The sequence below is a fragment of the Malania oleifera genome, chromosome 3 (assembly GCF_029873635.1).
Source record: "Malania oleifera isolate guangnan ecotype guangnan chromosome 3, ASM2987363v1, whole genome shotgun sequence".
Taxonomy (NCBI): Eukaryota; Viridiplantae; Streptophyta; class Magnoliopsida; order Santalales; family Ximeniaceae; genus Malania; species Malania oleifera.
The window spans coordinates 1997795-2018611 of NC_080419.1; the positions used below are offsets into that span (position 1 = coordinate 1997795).

Consider the following 20817-nt stretch of genomic DNA (forward strand, 5'->3'; position numbering starts at 1 on the left):
TGCAATTGTCATGCATTTTTTTTTTTTTTAATTCTGAGAAAACATTCTCACCTTTATTTCTCCTTTCATTTTTATGTTGCATTCATAACGATATGACCCTGCATTTGGGAATATGGATTTCAGGCCTTGGATTTGGATTTGTGTGGATTTGGACAAAACTTAGTATAAAGTTATATTGGCTTTTTCTTCCAACCCACACAAATTCAAATTTAAAACTCCAAATCCATGCTCCCAAGTCCCAAACACTACCTGAGAAATTTGTTTTATATTTTCTTCCTAGAAATGAGGATGCTTTGAACTGGAATATAACAATATAAAAGCTCCCTTTTTTTTCTGTTGAAAAACCTTCTCTTTCAAATATTTCTTGTTTCAGAAAGTGCATCTATTAGTTACATGAGTGTGACAAACCCACATGCACATGTGCAAGAAAACCCGCTGGCACTCATGCACACTATCGTAGACCTGCTGAATAAATATTTTAGCTTAACATACTTTTCATTATTAGGCAGCATAATTGGTTTTGAAAACTTGAGCTTGTAATATTCAATGTTCAAACCTGCTTAAGATCCTTTACGAACTTATATAATAGGGTTGTGAAATCTACAATAATAGTTTCTTATGCATATCATTCCTTAAATATCTTATGAAAAACTGTGGGGTGCTAGTCAGTTCTTTCATTGATTTGGCATTCTGCTGTTTGTAGAAGCATCTGTCTTCTTCTGGGGATTTTTTGATAAGTTTATTTCAGTATTCCAATTGTCATGGTACTTTCTGTACATGGAGTCCCCATCCACAGGATGCTAAACAAGCTAGCAAATTGAAATAGGACGCTTCAACTTCCTTTCTTTCATCTCCAAAACTACATTTGAATCCTTTTAATAATTATTCTAATTAAGATCAACCATTTCTGTTTCCATGATGATAACATTTTAATGTCCACGAGTTCTCTCTGCAAATATGCAGCTGAATCAGTGGACCACATTCTATTACACTGTTCTTGGAGTAGAAATTCGTGGGAGTTGGCTTTTTGCTATTGTTGCCTTATCTTGGGCGAAAGAGCTGGCCCTGTTTGATTGGAAATTTGGGCTTTGTCCTTTGCAGAGAGGAAAGAAGCTTAGGCCTTGATCTCTCTCACCATTTTTTAGGTTGTGAGCAGGGATGAACAGAAGAGCTTTTGAAGTTGAGATGTTTCTGTCAATAGATGGTTTAAGATCTTATCTGCTTTGTTTAGTGGACAATACTTGGATATACACACTGCCTTGGATTTTTTGAACACATTACCATATACATGTTATTTCCTTTTTTGTTCATGGGCTGGCACCCTTTAGTGCCCTTTAATGAATTTTTTACTTACTAAGAAAACATTTCAATGTACATGAACACCTATATGAGCATCAAAAAATGATAATTGAAATTTATCTGTTCTTTGCACGCATGATATTATGATTTTGAAAAGAAGAAGGGTAATTATTTTTTTATTCTATACCTTTCTCCATGATAAATTCATGACATAATTTTAAATTATTTTAAATTGAAGAAGTCATTATTTGGATATCTGCATTTGAGAAGCTCCATTCATGATATTTAAAAACTTCGAATCTTCTCATAATTATCATTAATAATGATTATTTTGATTAGGTTATAAATTACCATCATAACTATCATATTTGCAGGAGATTACGTGTGAGCATTGAACGTGACATGGGAGGGACCAATGCTGCCCCAAAAACCATTAGGTTTTTTATTCCATATTGGATTGTTAATGATTCATCCCTATCTTTGGCATATCGAGTGGTGGAGATTGAACCTTTGGATACTGCTGAAACAGATTCCCTTTCTCTCTCTAAGGCAGTTAGGTCTGCTAAAACAGCATTTAAAAATCCTACAAACACAATGGACAGGAAAACTTTTAGCTCAAGAAAAAACCTTCAAGTACTTGAAGAAATTGAGGATACGACTCCAATACCTAGCATGCTTTCTCCACAGGACTATGCAGGGTGTAGTGGGGTAATGCTCTTTTCATCTCGAAATGACACATATCTCTCTCCACGTGTGGGCATTTCAGTTGCTATACGTTATTCTGAAAATTTCAGTCCTGGAATATCACTTATTGAACTGGAAAAAAAGGTAACATGGATAGTCAATCAATTTAATTCTATTCATTTTGTAATTTGTAAGTTCCTATTATCATGGAAACTTGGTTTACAGGAACGTGTTGATGTCAAGGCATTTGCTTCTGATGGATCTTATTACAGACTTTCAGCAGTAATGAATATGACCTCAGACAGAACAAAGGTTACTATTTTATCTTAGCACTCCCATCATGATTGTTACTCTTGAATCAATGGTAATAAGTTAGTTTGCATCCGCTACCATGTATAACAACAAACTCATTGGGTAGTCTTTGAGGTCCTTCGGTAAAAGGTAGGTCTTGTGTCAAGGACTAATGTTAGTTGCCATTCGCATTAATCATTCTAGTAAATGCTTGTTGATGTTTACAGTCCCCTGTTGTACCTTGTTTCAATTTTTGTTATTTCCTTTACTAGGACCAATAGATACTCAACAAATTATAATTGAGGGTGACTCAGAGAGACCAATAGATATCCAGTCCAACATACCATTTGTTCTGGAGAGAGATTTAAAAAGTTCATGCTGCAGGTTTATTGTGAATATGCTCAATAAATTGAAAAGTATAATATATTTAAAAGGATCAATTGCAAAACCTCCCCAATGTTTCAACTTCTGATTCTTACCTACCTCAAGTTTTTGAAAAGGAAAAAACAAAAAAAAAACAAAAGCAATATCTGCCCTTGATTTAATTAGTTTGTATTCACACCCCTTTCAGTTACTTGACCATTAATTAAGTGCTTAATCTTGTACTAAATCAATTATAACAACAATTTCACCCTCATATAATATTTTTTCTTAGTTTAACCGGACTTTTTTATTAGATACTTTTAAGGCTTGGTATATATTGCTGGCCCACAGCCTAAGAGCTTAAGCTTTTAGGCTAAGTAGTAATCAACATGGTAGCTGAGCCCATGGTTCCTAGGAGGTCCTGGATAGCGTGTTCTAGTCTTTTTGCCCACATTTAATGTAAGTATTTATTAAAAAATGATATAGTTCCCAATATGGGCGTTATTCATTGTTTGCTTTTCTCTTGACATGCAATCGAGCTGCACGTGTGGGGGAGTGTTAAGATTTGATATACAATCTAAGAGCTTAAGCTTTTAGGTAAAGTGGTTATCTAACAGATATTTTTAGTAATATTTGTAATCGTTGGACAAAAGTTTAATATTTTCATGGTTCTAATTGAATCAATTTTAAATTTTCTTTAATTGTAAATTTTTAAAATTAGAAGATAAAAAATAACAATTATAAATTCCTACCCATCTCATAGCAAACCTTTTTTTTTTATTTGTTAGCCAAGTAGTTTTATATTTTTGTTTAAATTTTCCCTCAAATATCAAAATAAAAAATAAAATTGCTCAGTTAACAGTACATTGCACAATTAATTCATGTTATTCTATATGATCTTCCAAAATCTTGTTTGATGCTACATTCTTTGGAAACTTATAAATATATGTATGCTCATGTGTGCGTGCATAATTATATATGTTTATATATAATTTTTTATTGAATCAAATGTTTTCTCACTATCTTTGAATATTTAATAATAATAATAATAAGCTTCAAAAAACATTTTAATAAGAGGAAATATTGTACAAAAATTTTCTAAGATTTTTATTATTTTCTTAGATGTATATATATATATCCCCTACTCTTTAACATCGACAATACCTTATTTAGATCTTTGTTCCTACCTGATCTTCCTACTTCCAATCATTGATGCACTTACCCATGTCCTTTATATTAAAAAGAATAGGCAGTAGGAAAAAATCAAGAGGAATCAATCAAAACTTTTGAGGAACTTGGTTACAAATTGCTGCTTTTTCAATCGAGTACAAGACCAATAAAATGTGAAAAATAGTCCACCCAATTTGTTGGGCAGCTGTCATAGTTGAAATCATAATAAGTAAATGAATTGACCAGGAAGAAAAGGAATTCTGCTCACAGAATCCAAGGTTGTGGAGTGTAAAAGAGCTAAAATTGTATAATTTGCACTTGAATGCATACTATAATAATTTGAAGATTAAAGAGCTATTATATTTGCAGAAAATGTAAATCCTATTGTTAATTAACCAGTGCTAAGTTGTTTTGTTCACAGGTTGTTCATCTTCAGCCACACACTTTGTTTATAAATCGGATTGGTTGCAGTCTATGCCTGCAGCAATGTGATACTCATTCAGTTGAATGGATTCATCCCACTGATCCTCCAAAACCTTTTGGATGGCAGTCTTCCACCAAAGCTGAACTGTTGAAGGTAATCTGAATCAATTCTCCTATTGTTAAGTTGATGAAACCTCCTTTGAACTTGGAAAAAAAATATATTTTTCTTTTGACTCATTGGTGGAGTTTACCTCTTATTTCAGTTGCAATTGGATGGATACAAATGGAGTACGCCGTTTAGTGTACATACAGAAGGTCTGATGTGCATTTCATTGAAGAAAGATTCAGGAACAGATCAAGTGTATTTACGAGTAGAAGTTAGAAGTGGGGCAAAAAGCTCACGTTATGAAGTTATCTTCCGTCCAATTTCATTGTCAAGTCCTTACAGGTTTGTGGCATTCCTTCTCTCTCTTCTTTTTTTTTTTTTTTTTTTTTTGCCTTCAAAGTTCACCATTTACTTCTTAGATTTATTGTTGAGGAACCTTGAAAATTTTGAGATATTTGTAATGATTTGTTGAATTCTGTTGTTATTTTTTTCCAAATATTTAGCCCATATTATGTACAAATTCAATTGACATCAGAATTAAATTCAAAAATATATTTACTAGAGGTACCAAACATACAACTATAAAATCTTTTTTGCACCTTTTTTCTCTATTTTTTGAATTTTAGGGAACTTTTGGGAAATTAAAAAATGTATATATATATATGTATTTATGTATTTATATATTTCCAGCCCCCAGGGGGGGGGGGGGGTGGTCTTGGTGGATGGTGAATATTGTTCTTTCTTTGAATTAGTGTGAAGAATAGCTGATTACCTGCCTATAAACAGGATTGAAAATTGTTCTATGTTTCTACCCATTCGTTTTCGGCAAGTGGATGGTGCTATCGATTCTTGGAGATCTCTTCTTCCTAATGCAGCAGCTTCGTTTTTCTGGGAAGATCTTGGAAGGCAACGATTGTTAGAACTCTTGATTGATGGGTCTGACCCATCAAAATCAGAGATGTACAATATTGATGAGATTTCTGATCACCAGCCAATCTCTGTGGCAGGTGGACCTGCTAGAGCTATTCGTGTAACTATCCTAAAAGAAGAGAAAATGAATGTAGTTAGAATAAGTGACTGGATGCCAGATAATGAATCCCATGTAATCATGAGTAACAGGCTTCCGTCATCTCTGTCACAGCTTCCTAGGAATGTTTCTCAACATCAAGAGTTACCATCTACCTCAAATTTTGAATTTCATGTTAATGTTGAGCTTGCTGAGCTTGGATTGTCTATTATTGATCATACACCTGAAGAGATATTATATCTGTCAGTGCAGAATCTTCTGCTGTCCTATTCAACTGGTTTAGGCTCTGGAATTAGTCGGTGAGTTTTTGCTTCTAATGATTTTAATGGTTGATAAAACTATTTTGGGTGAATTAATCATTCAGCTTAAAAGCTTATTTTTTTACTAGTTTCTAGATATTCTTATATTTCTGAGTGTGACATCTGATGATTCAATATCACTTGTACAAGGAGCTTTAATATTGTTTTCTATCACAGATTCAAATTAAGAATGAGCAGAATTCAAGTGGATAACCAATTACCATTAACTCCAATGCCAGTTCTCTTCAGGCCCCAAAGAATTGGAGAGGAGACTGAATATATCTTGAAATTCTCGATGACCCTACAATCAAATGGGTCATTAGATTTGTGTGTCTATCCATACATTGGTTTCCATGTGAGCAATGTTAAAACTTTCAATTCTTCTGTAAAAAAACTATGGTTCTTTCTCATGTCTTATTTGTGTTGACAATATTTACTGATTTCTTGCAACCAGGGACCTGAAAATTCAGCTTTTTTGATAAACATTCATGAACCAATCATTTGGCGCCTTCATGAGATGATCCAGCAAGCCAACCTCAATAGATTATATGATACTCAAACAACTGCTGTTTCAGTTGATCCAAGTATTCAAATTGGGTAAGTAAAACTTATCTTGAAATTTTATCTTGAAACTTCAGATTCATGGTGTAGATTTGGGGTTTTTTTTGGTCTAAATATTTCTCGACTGATACAACCTAAAATAACAGGGTTCTTAACATCTCAGAAGTTCGACTCAAAGTGTCAATGGCAATGTCACCAACTCAACGACCAAGAGGTGTTCTTGGGTTTTGGTCATCCTTGATGACTGCATTGGGGAATACAGAAAATATGCCAGTAAGCATTATGGTTCCATCTTCCATTCTTTACAACTCCTTAGTTTCTGATTTCTTTTTATTCTTGTTGTAGATGTTACCTTTAAATTTTCTAGCTGAGCCTTCAAGCCCAGAGGTATAGTAGACAAGTGGCACTTGCAGGAGTTATCCCTGCAATTTGACGAACTAAGTAAATCTGACTTGAGCACATATTTTGTGTTACACCAAAATGTCCTACTCTATGGTGACCTGCTTGCTACTCACAACATAAGTGTAACAAACAACAGATTTTTTATGATTGGGTCTCACTATAACTGATTAGTGATATTTTTAAGCAGAAGGTCTTTAGGAGTGGTGTCAGGTTATGGGTCACTACCCAGTTGTGATGTTGTCAGCTGCATCTTTATTATGTACTTCCATTAAGCCAACCATTTGTGCATCCGAGTTTGTTAGTTTTAGTTCATGAGAGTAGTTATTTTTATTTAAAACCAGAGGCAAAATTCCTAGGGTAAAATGAGTTGAAATTTATCGATGTATTCATTTGTACATCCTGAGTTTGTTAGTTTTAGCCCATGAGAGTAGTTAACTTCATTTCAAATCAGAGGCACAATTCTTAGGATAAAATGAGTCTTGAAATTTATTGATGTGTTTATCTATTTTATTTATTTTTGAGAGAAAGCTTCTCATTAAGGGATGAATTTTTAAGGATATAAAGGAAAAATGTGAAATGTGTTATAAAATAATACAGGAATAAATAAAAGTGGATAATCAGAAAGTAATGAACACAAGCAAAATAAAATAAAAATAAATAATAAATAAAAGTAAGATCGGATTTACGTGGTTCGGTTTATACCTACTCCACGGACGGATGAGATATGAAATCCACTATTTTAAGAGGAATTACTAAATATACCTGACTTTTGTACAAATATTTCACCTTATCTTACAAAATATTTCACTTTCTCCTTTCTCTCCTGCTTCTTTCTTCTCTATTTTTTGCACGCTCAATATTCTGCACTCTGTATTTTGCACTATGCACTCGTCGTTTTTCCTCTCCTGATCTCAATCAGGTGATCCCCTTTATATAGTCGTGGGAGGAGCAAGTGGGTTTGTCTGATAATAATAATGGATTCACATGCATGGGAAACATGAGGGAGATGGGGCAGGTACATGGATGGTGACATCCACCATTCATTTCACAACACTCTTTCTTGGATGTCACCCATATATTGACTTATCTAACTAATATCTTTAAGATGTCTCATTCCGATAAGATGAACCAGTCTCTTGAATGTTGTAGTTGGCAAAGCCTTAGTGAATAAATCTGTTAGATTATCACTTGATTGGATCTGTTGTACATCTATATCACCATTCTTCTGGAGTTCATGCGTATAGAAAAATTTTGGAGGGATATGTTTTGTCCTGTCACCCTTTATGTATCCTCCTCTCAGTTGAGCTGTACATGCGGCGTTGTCTTCATACAAAATTGTTAGAATATCCTTGATTGAGAAATCATTGATCTAAGTCACACGCATTCTCTACTAGCTTCATGAATAGCTAGTATTTCAGGATGATTGAAGGATGTTGCTATAATCGTCTGCTTCACCGATTTCCAAGATATAGCAGTTTTTCCATAAAGAAATACATATCCAGTTTGAGATTTAGCATTATGAGGATCGGATAGATATCCAGCATCTGCATATTCTACTAGTTGAGATTTGGAATTAAACGAGTAAAATAGACCCAAATTAGACGTACCTCTCAAATAACATAGAATGTATTTAATTATATTCCAATGTTGCCGAGTAGGAGCAGAGCTATATCTTGCTAGTAGATTCACAGCAAATGCAATGTCAAGTCTAGTACTATTTTCCAGATACATCAAATAACCAATAGCACTTACATATGGTACTTCAGGACCAAATAATTCCTCCCCCCCATCACGAGGTCGAAATGGATCTTTCTTAACATCAAGTGATCGCATCATTATTGGAGATCCTAGAGGATGAACTTTATCCATATAAAATTGTTTCAATATTTTTTCAGTATATTTAGATTGATGAACAAAAATTCCTCCATTTAAATGTTCAATCTGTAGGCCAAGTCAATATTTTTTCTTTCCTAGATATTTCGTCTCGAATTCTGCCATTAAATAATTAGCAGCTTTAGTGAGCTCTTCAGGAGTCCCAACTAAATTCAAATCATCAACATAAACAGCAATTATAGTAAATCCGGATTCTGATCTTTTAATAAAAACGCATGGACAAATTGGATTGTCTATGAATCCTTCTTTCACTAAGTACTCACTTAATCGATTGTACCATATGCGCCCAAATTGCTTTAATCCATATAAGGAACGTTGGAGTTCGACTGAATATATATTGCTAGGTTTTGCTTCAGGCAACTCAAAACCTTCAGGGATTTTCATATAAATTTCACCATCCAACGATTCACATAGGTATGTTGTTACTACGTCCATAAGACGCATGCTTAGTCGTTCAGCGGCTGCTAGCCCAATTAGGAATCTAAAAGTGATTACATCCATTACAGGAGAATATGTCTCTTCATAATCAATTCCGGATTTTTGCAAAAAACCTTGTGCCACAAGTCTTGCTTTATATCGAGTGATTTCATTATTTTCATTTCACTTGCGCACAAATACCCATTTGTATCCAACAGGTTGGACATCTTCTGGTGTCTAGACTACAGGTCCAAAAATTTTTCTTTTTAAAAGAGAGTTTATTTCTGATGTAATAGCCTCTTTTCATTTTGGCCAATCACTTCTATATCGACATTCATCCACAGATTTTGGTTCAGGATCCTCATTAGTTCTAGTAATGTCAGAAGCTACTGCATATATAAATGTATTATTGACAACAACTTTACTTCTATCCCAAATTTCTCCTGTGTAATGTATTGAGATCTCATTATTATTAGGGATGTATCTTCAAGAGTTTTCTCTTCAAGAGATTCCTCTTCAAGAGATTCTAAAATAGGGATTTCATTTTTAGGAAAAATAGGTTTGTGAATGTCGATTGGGTTACTTACCTCTTTAACCTCTTCTGGAGCGTTTACAGATTTCAATTTTCTCATTCTGGGAGTCTTATCTTTTGCACCAATAGGTCTTCCACGTTTAACTTGCGCCATAGATTTATTAGCTAGTTATTGTCCTTTAGGGACATCAATACGTGCTGGAGTATTTGCAGCAGGTATATGGGATTTTAGTATTGCCTTGGTATCTGCAAAAGAATCAGGTAATTGATTTGCAATCCCTTGCAAATGTATAATCTTTTGAACTTCAAGTTCACATTGATTTGTACGAGAATCTAAATGAGATAAACGTATGGCATTTCATGTTGTGCTTCGGGCACTAATTTTGCTCCCCCTAATGTAAGGAATACCGTTTCATCAAAATGACAATCTTGAAACCGCGCTTTAAACAAATCACCCATTAAAGGTTCGAGATATCTAATAATAAAGGGAGAATCAAAACCAACATAGATACCAAGTTTACGTTGAGGACCCATTTTAGTTCTTTGAGGAGGGGCAATAGGAACATATATTGTACAACCAAAAGTTCTTAAATAAGAAATATGAGGTTGTTGCCCAGAGACTAATTGTATGGGTGAAAGATTATTGTAAGCAGTTGGTCTTATACGAACTAAACATACAGCATGAAGAATAGCATGTCCCCAAACATCTATGGGCAATTTGGTTCTCATAATCATAGGCCTAGCAATAATTTGAAGTCTCTTAATAAAAGATTCGGCTAAACCATTTTGTGTATGGGTATGAGCAACAGGATGTTCAACATCTATTCCGAGTAACATGCAATAGTTATCAAAAGTTTGGGATGTAAACTCACCAGCATTATCCATACGAATTGATTTAATTGGATAATCGGGAAAATGAGCTTGTAATCTAATCAGTTGAGAAAGAAGTCTAGCAAAAGCAACATTTCGAGTAGAAAGCAGAGAAACATGTGACCATCTAGTGGATGCATCAATTAAAATTATAAAGTATCTAAATGGTCCAGATGGTAGATGTATTGGTCCGCATATATCACCATGAATTCTTTGTAAGAAACTAGGTGACTCAAAATTTATTTTCAAAACATATGATTTGACAATTAATTTCCCTTGAGAGTAGGCAGTACACAAGAAATCTCTAGACAAAAGGATCTTCTAGTTCTTTAGTGGATGACCATATGTGTTTTCAATGATTCTTCGCATCATTACATCTCTAGGATGTCCAAGACGATCATGCCAAAGTGTAAATAACTTTGGGTCATTGCACTTCTAGTGCAAGACATTATATGATTCAACTGCTTTAATTTTTGTATAATACAGTCCAGAAGATAAGGTTGGCAATTTGTCTAAAATTTGTTTTTTGCCCAGAAATAATGGAAGTAATGTAAAGAAATTCTTTACTACCTTCATTTGTGGTTTCAATATGATACCCATTGAGTCTTTAAATCTTTAAAATTTAACAGATTTCTTCTGGATCTGTTAGAGTATAAAGCTTCATCGATTTGTAATAAAGTACCATTGGGTAACTTTATATCAGCTCTTTTGGAGCCTTCAATCAAATTTGTAGACCTAGATATTGTATTAACATTTGTTAATGATATTTTCAAACAATGGAAATATTTTCTATCTCGGAGAATTGTGTGTGTTGTAGCACTGTCAGCTAAACAAACTTCTTGCATAGACATCTTAGGCTCATTCAAAGCTTTAAGATAATTTTCACTACAACAAATATTTTAAAAACTCATTACTATAATAATAGCAACAATTTATCAAAATACAATATTACTTACTATATATATGTCCTAAAATATTACATCATTATTTTGATCTGGATTTACAAGGAAATCAGCAACAACAAGATACACAGAGTTGGACTGTTTAGTATCAAGGTCCATTGAAACAATATTATCAACAAAAGTTGTTTCAATTTCTTTACTCTTTTCCTTTTCTTTTATGGAAGCTTGGTATAAATCTACAAAGCGTCTGGGTGTACGACAGGTACGCAACCAATGACCTTTTCCTCCGCATCTGTAACATTTAGTTTCATAGTGTTTGGGTCGCTGATTCTGATCATTTTCCCTCTTCTGGGGGCCATCCCTCTTCTGGGGGTTTGTTACCACACGTCGATACCAGTAATTATTTTGACCACGGCCACAACCATACCTACGACCATTCTTGCGGCCTCGCCCTCGATCACGAGATGTGTTTACATTCACTTCAGGGAATGGGGTCGAACCAGTCGGACGGGTTTGGTGATTTCTCATCAAAAGCTCGTTATTTTGTTCAGCGACAAGAAGACATGATATAAGTTCGGAAAATTAAGTAAATTTCCTTTCCCTATATTATTGCTGCAGGAGCACATTAGTGGGATGGAAAGTAGTAAAAGTTTTTTCTAACATGTCTTCATCAGTAATATTTTCTCCGCATAACTTTAGCTTTGAACTAATTTTATGTAGAGCTGAGTTATATTTGCTGACAGTTTTAAAATCTTGCAACCTTAGGTGCAACCATTCATATCGAGCTTTTGGTAAAATCACTGTATTTTTATGGTCAAACCTATCTTTTAAATTTCTCTATAGGACGAGTGGGTTTTTAACAATGAGGTATTTCATTTTTAATTCTTCTTCTAAATGATGTCAGATAAAGATCATGGCTTTAGCGCGATTTTGCTAGGATGTGATATTTCCATCTAATATTGTATTTCCTAAGTTCATTGCATTCAAATGGATTTCTACATCAAGAATCCATGAAAGATAGTTGTTGCCTTTGATGTTAAGGGGAACAAACTCAACTTTGCTTAGGCTCGACATTTGAATAAATTAACAATAATAAAGCGATTTAGAAAAGCGAAACATACTAACTAAAATAATACAAAAATAGTAATATAATATTTATTTTTTATTTTTTTTAGGAGATTAAAATTATACCCTCTTTAAGAGGTAAACAATTACTATCTCTTTTGGAGATTAAATATATTGTCTCTTCAGGAGACTTATATCTTCGGGAGATTAAATATATAGCCTCTCCAGAAGAACTATTTTACCATCTCTTCTAGAGATTGGTAATATATATATATATAAACAGTATAGAAATAAAACCAGCCATTGAGGCGGTATTAATAAACAAAAATAAAACCGCCCATTAAGGCGGTATATATATAAATATATCAGCTAGGTAGAGCATCGTGCTGATAACGTGCTATAAAATAATACAAGAATAAATAAACGTGGATAATTAGAAAGTAATGAGCACAAGCAAAATAAAAGAAAAATAAATAATAAATAAAAGTAAGACCGGATTTACATGGTTTGGTTTATACCTACTCCACGGACGGATGAGATCTGAAATCCACTATTTTAAGAGGAATTACAAAATATACCTGACTTTTGTACAAATATCTCACCTTTTTATCTTACAAAATATTTCACTTTCTCTTTTCTCTTTTCTCTTCTGCTTCTTTCTTCTTTATTTTTTGCACGCTCAATATTCTGCACTTTGTAATTTGCACTCTGCACTCTTCGTTTTTCCTCTCCTGATCTCAATCAGGTGATCCCCTTTATATAGCCGTGGGAGGAGCAAGTGGATTTGTCTGATAATAATAATGGATTCACATGCATGGGAAACATGAGAAAGATGGGGCAGGTACATGGATGGTGACATCCACCATTCATTTCACAACAAAATGATTGAAATAAATCATTTTATATTGTTTAATTAGGTCAGGATAAATCAAAGGTTTCATGAGAGCATGTGCATGTGGCAAACTACTTTCATTAACAATGCAATATCAAATGTTCAAAAAGATATTCTCAGCCAGGCTCTTCAATTGCTTTGGGACGTTGATATACTAGGAAATGACGAGAAAAACCTCTTTTAACAGGTAGATCAAGGTTGTACGAGAAAAATCATCCACTAGGGACACAAAATATTGAAGACCAATCAAATTCTTGACTTTACACAGATCCCAAATATCTAAATGAATAAGAGAAAACAATGATTTACTACCAGGTTCAACTCTAGACAAAAAAGATGTCCAATATGCTTTTCCAACTAACATGCAAAACAATCAAAACAAGAAACAGATTTGAACATAGGAAAAACTTCTTGTCGTTTTTAAGTGATGAATGACACATGAACATGCCTCATTGATCAAGATAAGCACCATGAGTAGAAACTAAGGAAAAGTATGACAAGAATTGGTTCCACCATGACCACCATCGGTAGTGCAGGCCACCCTTCTCAAGCCCTCCACCAGTCCGCCTCTTCGTCTGGAGATCCTAATTAGCACAATGTGAATGAAAGAAGGTCACAGAACAATTATGTGACTTAGTTAATTGACTAATTAAGCAGGTTCAAGGGAAATTTAGGCACATATAACATATTGTCAACACCAGAAACTGGTGTTACCAAGGGTAACCTTAAGTGTAAAGTAGTGGGGTTTAAGGATTCAAACAAATTAGGGCTACCTGTGACATGGGAGGAGGCACCAAAATCTATAACCCAAGGTAAGGAGGGTGAAGAGGCAAGAAGCCCAGTTGTACCTGAATGGGCCATAGTAGTACTAGATGTAAAAGACCTAGTTTGGAGTTTTTGAACCATGCAAAAAAGATTGTTAAACTTCTTTAGAGACGCGGTAGATAATGTATTCAACTCCCCGGTGGAGTGGTTAGGCGCATTTGAAGTACATAAAGAGTAGATTTTCTCTTTGCAAAAGACTTGTTGGCCCAAGTTGGTTTCCAAAGGTGATCCCAACAGCAATCAACTGTATGATTTTCCTTGCTGCAGTGTGTGCAAATGCAAGAATTGCCATGAAAGCTCCTTGTCCTAACACACCTCCACAACCACAGTTCAAACCTCACCCTCATCCTTTGAAACTTTCCTTTAAAACTTTACCTACAACAATTAGAGGCAATATTTATGGCTGAATTATCACAGGAAGGATCTTCAGGCAGCATACACTAGCACAAAAAAGCACTTTCAGGAACTCAAAAAAAAATTATTTAAAATAAACTTTATATTAAAAACAAAAAGAAAAAAAAAACACACACACACACACAACTTAAAACACTCCAGACCTTCCAAAATTCAGAACTTCAAGAGGCAGCTACGACTATAGAACTGAGACTCCAATACCCAAAGAGGAATTATTTAACCACAAACAAGAGGGCAGACCCCAGCAAAGTACTGTAGCCAGTTAGTAAACAAACTGGCAGCAGCTACAGGCATTATGGCTGGCAGCAACTGGAAACAAATTCTGACAAGAGCAGAAAATAAGTCGTTGAACACCAATTGAAACCAACCATCAATTGATACAAGATTGCAAGCAATCAATCACGAACACACGGCATCTAAACAGCATCATCAGCAAACCACAACTAGAGTGCAACTGATAGCAGCCCGTGGGATAGAGGAACAGCAACAGCGGCATACTAGAAACAGAGTATAACTGACTTCACACCAGTAAATCACCATGAAAACACACAGCTTCCTACCAGGAATGCTGCAGAACTTAATTAGGAGGAAGGGTGTCCTTAAATGACTCAAACCAACCAGAAAAACAGTTTTCAGGACTGATTAGGGTAGGATAAGGAAAACAAAAAAACGAAAAAACAAAAACCAAAAACAGAGTATGAAACTCAATCAAGGATTCAAGATAAATTATATTTGAAGGAAATCAATGCTCTGATAACATGTTGTGAAGTTAGAGATGGAGGAAAAGAAGAGAAGAGAAAGAAGAGCAGTTTCCTGGAGTTTACTTACAGCTCCAGGTCTGTCCTCTTATATATTGTTAATAATAATAAAGTTTTAAAACAAAAATTCCCCCATTAACACAACCTAATACTAAAAGAACAAATTCTCTTCCAACTTATATATGTGTTCTTCTAACGTGTGTGTGTGTGTGTGTGTGTGTGTGTGTGTGTGTGTGTGTGTGTACTATATATGTATGTATATAATATTACCAGTTCGACCACCGGCTTGCCCCTTCTGTTTGATTGGTCCAACCAACCATGTGACTTCACTCAGTTGGTCACCAGTCTTAATTTTAAAACCATGCTGGTAATATTGATTATTTGGCATTAAATTGGATTAATTTTTAAACCCTATTATAATTTTTACACCTTACTCCCTACTCTTTTAAAATCAACAATACTATATTTTAGATCTTTGTTCCTACCTGATGTTCCTACTTCCAATAATCGATGCACTTATCCATGTCCTTTGTATTAAAAAGAATTGGCAGTGGGAATTAGGAATAAATCAAAACTTTTGAGAAACTTGGTTACAAATTGCTGCTTTTTCAAGAGAGTACAAGATCTATAGGATGTGAAAAAATAATCCACCCAATTTGTTGGGCAGCTGCCATATTTGAAATCATAATAAGTAAATGAAATGATTGAAATAAATTCTTTTAAATTGTTTAATCAGGTCAGGATAAATCAAAGGTTTGTAGAAAACTTGTGCATGCGGCAGACTGCTCTCATTAGTTATGCAATATCGAATGTTCAGAAAGATATTCTCAGCCAGCCACTTCAACTGCTTTCGGGTGTTGATATACTGGGAAATGCAAGCAGTGCACTTGGACATATGAGTAAAGGTGTAGCGGCATTATCAATGGACAAGAAGTTCATTCAAAGCCGGCAAAGACAGGTTTGTAAATAAATATCAGTTTGTTTTGTATTTTCACTGAAACTTTGTCGATTAAAAATTGTAGTACAGATATTTTTTTTCAAAAAAATAATGTTAAAAGCTTAATATACATTGTTGGTCCATAACCTAATAGTTTAAGCTTTTACATGAAGTGATAATTTAACATGGTATCAGGGTTATGGTTTCCTGGAGATCATGGTTACTAGTCTTGTTGCCCACATTTATTGTGTGGTGGCTAAGAATTATCTTATTCCCTGTAAATGGGTGTTATTTACCTTTTATTTATCCGTCCACGTTCAATTGAGCTGCATGGGGAGACTTAATGCTTGATACACATGGTTTGCCCATATCCTAATAGCTTAATCTTTTAGGTTGTTGAACCTAAATTTCAAGAAATAAAATAAGAATAGAAATTTGAACAACAAAATCTTTCAATATAGTTCTCTTGAGCTAATTGTGGTGGTTGTTTACCCGAACTGCCTTACGCCTGCAGTATAAGGACAAACCAATCAATGTATCATATTATAGATTTCATTAATTCATAAACCATTTAATCTTTTCTCTCAAGTATAATTGGTTGTAATTCATTTCCTTTTTGACTTTGTCTGTCTTTGGATAACATGGCATCTAAACCATATTATCCCTTCTCACTGGTAAAGTCACTATTCTTTTGTTGCACAGGGAAAATCATATTTTAACCTTTCCTCTTCTGATCAGCTACTGTTCTACCACATGCACATTGATCATAAAGACCTTGATCCTTATGGTCAGGGTCCTGGGCCTTCTTTTGTATGATTTTTGCTGCTGCCATTGATCTCTATCAGGAAGCAAGGTTGTCCATGTATTTTGATCAGTTCCCTGCAGAATTACTGATTGTTAAAAATTAAAAACATATTGGTTATTCTTTTTATTATTCAATAATACATATATATGTGTGTGTGTGTGTGTGTGTGTGTAGATTTCCATTGAAGAATGTGTAATGAGTTTATTCTTTCTCACACTTTAGAGAAACCAATATATCACACTGTGACTCATTCCTTGGGCAAGAAATTGGCCTGCATATATATCTCTTTTGCCTTTTTTTCCATTTCCTATCTTTGAGTTTCCTAGCTAAGTAATCTACATCTACACTGGAATGTTAATTTTTCTTTTGCACATGCTTCTGATGGCAGGAAAGCAAGGGTGTAGAGGACTTTGGCGACGTTATTAGAGAGGGAGGTGGAGCACTGGCAAAAGGCCTATTCAGAGGAGTTACAGGCATCTTAACAAAGCCTCTTGAAGGTGCAAAAACTTCTGGTGTTGAGGGTTTTGTTCAGGGTGTTGGAAAAGGAATAATAGGTGCAGCTGCACAACCAGTGAGTGGAGTTTTGGATCTTCTCTCAAAAACTACTGAAGGGGCCAATGCTGTGAGAATGAAGATCACATCCGCTATAACTTCAGAAGAACAACTACTTCGCAGGAGGCTTCCTCGAGTTATTAGTGGGGATAATCTGCTTCGACCTTATGATGAGTACAAAGCTCAGGGACAGGTGCTGGTTTTTTGCCTTGCTACCATCATTCACTTTATCAAACATTGAAAGGTCAATTTTATTTTATTTTGGGTTCGAGAGAGAGAGAGAGTGGAGGAAGACACAATTAAGGGGTGAAGAATAATTTTTTTCCTTTTAGGGGTTGGGACTTGGTGGAGAGTTTGGCTTTTACATATTCCAACTTTTGAACACAAGAACAAGGGAGACTTGCCAAATACCTGACAAAAATTATAAAAGCATAGTGTTGTTGCTCATTTGTTTGCCAATACTACAGCAAATATGATGACTTCTTTAACTTCCTAATCCCACAGATCATCAGCACATAATTATTGTTCAGAAATTTGTTATATTTGGGTCCCCAGCATTTGGAGCAGTGATGGATTCATGGTTGGAGTTTATTTTTATTAGTGTGATATATAAATTTCTCATTTACCAATAATTATCTATTTTTTATGTGCTTATGTTATTTATATATTATTTCTTGCAAATGTTGGTCAACTGCTTACAACAACTCTGATTCTGAGCATCATGTTTCCTTCGTGAAGGTTATATTGCAGCTAGCAGAATCGGGCTCATTTTTTGGCCAGGTTGATCTTTTTAAAGTACGTGGAAAGTTTGCCTTGTCAGATGCTTATGAGGATCATTTTTTACTTCCCAAAGGAAAAATCCTTGTGGTCACTCATCGAAGAGTTATTCTCTTGCAAGTAAGCTGATTCAGCATGGTGAAGAACATAATGTGGCACTGATCCACTTTCTATTTCTATTTTCCACTCACACAAGCTGGTAAACCTTAAGTGGACTGACAAATCTTTATTGTTTTCAGCAACCCATCAACATTCTTGCTCAGAAAAAGTTCAGTCCAGTTAGAGATCCATGTTCAGTATTGTGGGATGTATTATGGGATACCCTTGTGACAATGGAATTGACTCATGCAAAGAAAGACCACCCAAAGGGACCACCATCACAGCTTATTCTTTATTTACAAACTAGGTCAATAGACTCAAAGGATCAAGTTCGTGTTATTAAGTGTAGCCGAGAGTCCAATCAGGCTCTTGAGGTATACTCTTCAATTGAGCGAGCAATGAGCACTTATAGACCAAATCAGTCAAAGGTTGGACTTTTTAACACCTCTTAGCTGTTCTCTTTTAGTAAGATAAAAACTATGGTACTAGAGTAACGTCTTGCCATCTTCTATGGCTTTTGTATAAAGCGCATGTTCTTGTGTTAGCATATTAAAATATGATAAGATTGTCCATTAAAACCAATTAAGAAAAAGTGTTGGCATGAGAATTTAAGCCTATATGGATGCGATTGAAAGAGGATATAATGCATGCAACATTTTTCTTGGTAATTTATGTAGTCCAGTCCAAATTAATTTGATAATCTCATTTAGATGGAAGTAGTACCTCATCAATAGAATCTTAGGCCTTTCACTGTATATTCCTAAATATTTGTTTAGCAGAATGCTATCCAAAGATAGCTGAGCTTCTTCATCTTGAGCCCTGCTTTTATTTTTTGTTCCATGTTCAGGCATTGCTGAAACAGAAGATGACAAAACCATATTCGCCAATTGCTGATGGTGCTGTTGCTGAAACGTCTCCAAAAGAGGGGGTTGGCATCTTGTTGCCGCAACAGGTTCCTGCATCAGTTCCTCTAAAATCAACCTTTGGCAACAGCACAAATTGATTTAAGGAATGAATCGATGTTCACAGTGACAATTTTGTGGTTCCTGAAAAGGAGGGATTTCTACCAGTGAGCTTGCACCAAGTGAAAGGTAAAGACATGTTGCCTTTTTTTAGATGTTGGTCATTGCATATGCATGAGGCTTCATTTGGATGAAGAATTTTGTGAGGGAGATGAAAAGAAATAAAAATAAGGAGAAAAATTTTATCTATTATATTTTCTATCTCAAAAAATAAAAATTTATTCAAATATAATTAAAAATTAAGACGAATCAAAATTTATGAAATACAGATTAAAAATTTTATTGATCAACTCTATATTCTATTTTTCTCATAACCGAAGAAAAAAAAAAGTTACTTTATATTCCTCTCTTTTCCATCATATTTCCAATTTTCAAATGGGCCTGGCTGGTTGTTCTATAGCTTGCTTTTAAATCCTTTCATGCAAACTTATTTGGTATTCAGCTTAATGAAACTCTGACTGAAATGCAAAACCAAAGGGAAAGAAGAGGCATTTTATGAATTTATTGATGTTCAAATCAGCAAGCTAATGAAGCGTGAACAAAAACCAGAGGATTAACCATCTAAAACATTTTTTAACCAAAAGTTTCCAGGCATATTTTTGCAGTGAGTCCAATGTGTAGGATATCTTCAAGTTTTCGTATTGTATTTTCTACCAAAAACGTTATACTACCATTCTCGTTGGCTCTCAGCTTGAAGTTGTGTGTGTGCGCGCACGTGCGCCTGTTATTTCTCCAATCACATTTGAAAATTTTATAGCATATATATAATCATCCAATTGTTCATTTATTTTTTGATCAGCCCTTGAAGAATACACAACTACAATGGGATTGAAGTTTCCAGAACTAGTCAATAGAGCTTGCTGACTGTAAATATAGATATATATATATATATTGTATAGTACGGGTGTAAATATATATAGTCTAGATGGACGAATTACTCTGGACGTGTACCAATGTGTATGTAAATCTGAATGTTCCTAGTCTGGATAGGAGGATTCCTGTCAGTGTGTGATGTTCAGTGGGGCAGCTCCCATGAAACTGGCTGCTTGTTCATTGTTGGCGTCAATTAAATTGCAATTTTGTCTCTCAGTTTACAGCTTTGCTGCTAATCCATGATTTTTGGCTGCTTTGGTCATGAAAGAAAAGTTTACAGATTTGAAATGCAAAATGGACTGTAACTGGTTCACGCATTGCAAGTTGTGTTCCTAATATAGATTTCAGATTTTGAATTTAACTTTATATTAATTTGTATGTAAATATATATACATAAAAAAATTATAGATTTGGATCGAGAAGGAAATGGAATTGGTTAATTTATAATACTTGAATTTTAAGCCTTTGTATATTTAGAGAAGTTCAAATCATAAGTAATGGTACCGGCTCGAGGAGGAGTAATCCATAGCTCTTGCAGCAGGCCCCGAAGGAAGCAAAT

The 20817-nt window shown here is 34.6% G+C and overlaps 1 protein-coding gene across 4 annotated transcripts in view; it reads left to right on the top strand.

The window, feature by feature from the left end:
* Positions 1 to 20474, top strand: part of LOC131151699 (uncharacterized) — a 157681-nt gene extending 137207 nt beyond the window's left edge. For 3 of the 4 annotated variants that reach the window (XR_009135746.1, XR_009135747.1, XR_009135748.1), the window contains 14 exons: positions 1674 to 2127; positions 2209 to 2295; positions 4229 to 4384; positions 4494 to 4678; positions 5123 to 5662; positions 5840 to 6017; positions 6117 to 6259; positions 6370 to 6496; positions 15930 to 16151; positions 17324 to 17680; positions 18226 to 18384; positions 18504 to 18791; positions 19211 to 19454; positions 20185 to 20474. Coding sequence is in view for 1 of the 4 variants with exons in the window: in XM_058103061.1 (XP_057959044.1) it covers positions 1674 to 2127; positions 2209 to 2295; positions 4229 to 4384; positions 4494 to 4678; positions 5123 to 5662; positions 5840 to 6017; positions 6117 to 6259; positions 6370 to 6496; positions 15930 to 16151; positions 17324 to 17680; positions 18226 to 18384; positions 18504 to 18791; positions 19211 to 19366 (3052 nt within the window). In the remaining 3 variants the exon portion in view is untranslated. Of the gene's footprint in view, positions 1 to 1673; positions 2128 to 2208; positions 2296 to 4228; positions 4385 to 4493; positions 4679 to 5122; positions 5663 to 5839; positions 6018 to 6116; positions 6260 to 6369; positions 6497 to 15929; positions 16152 to 17323; positions 17681 to 18225; positions 18385 to 18503; positions 18792 to 19210 lie in introns of all 4 variants that reach the window. The other variant, XM_058103061.1, reaches the window with a different exon arrangement.
* The last annotated feature ends 343 nt before the right edge of the window (positions 20475 to 20817 follow it).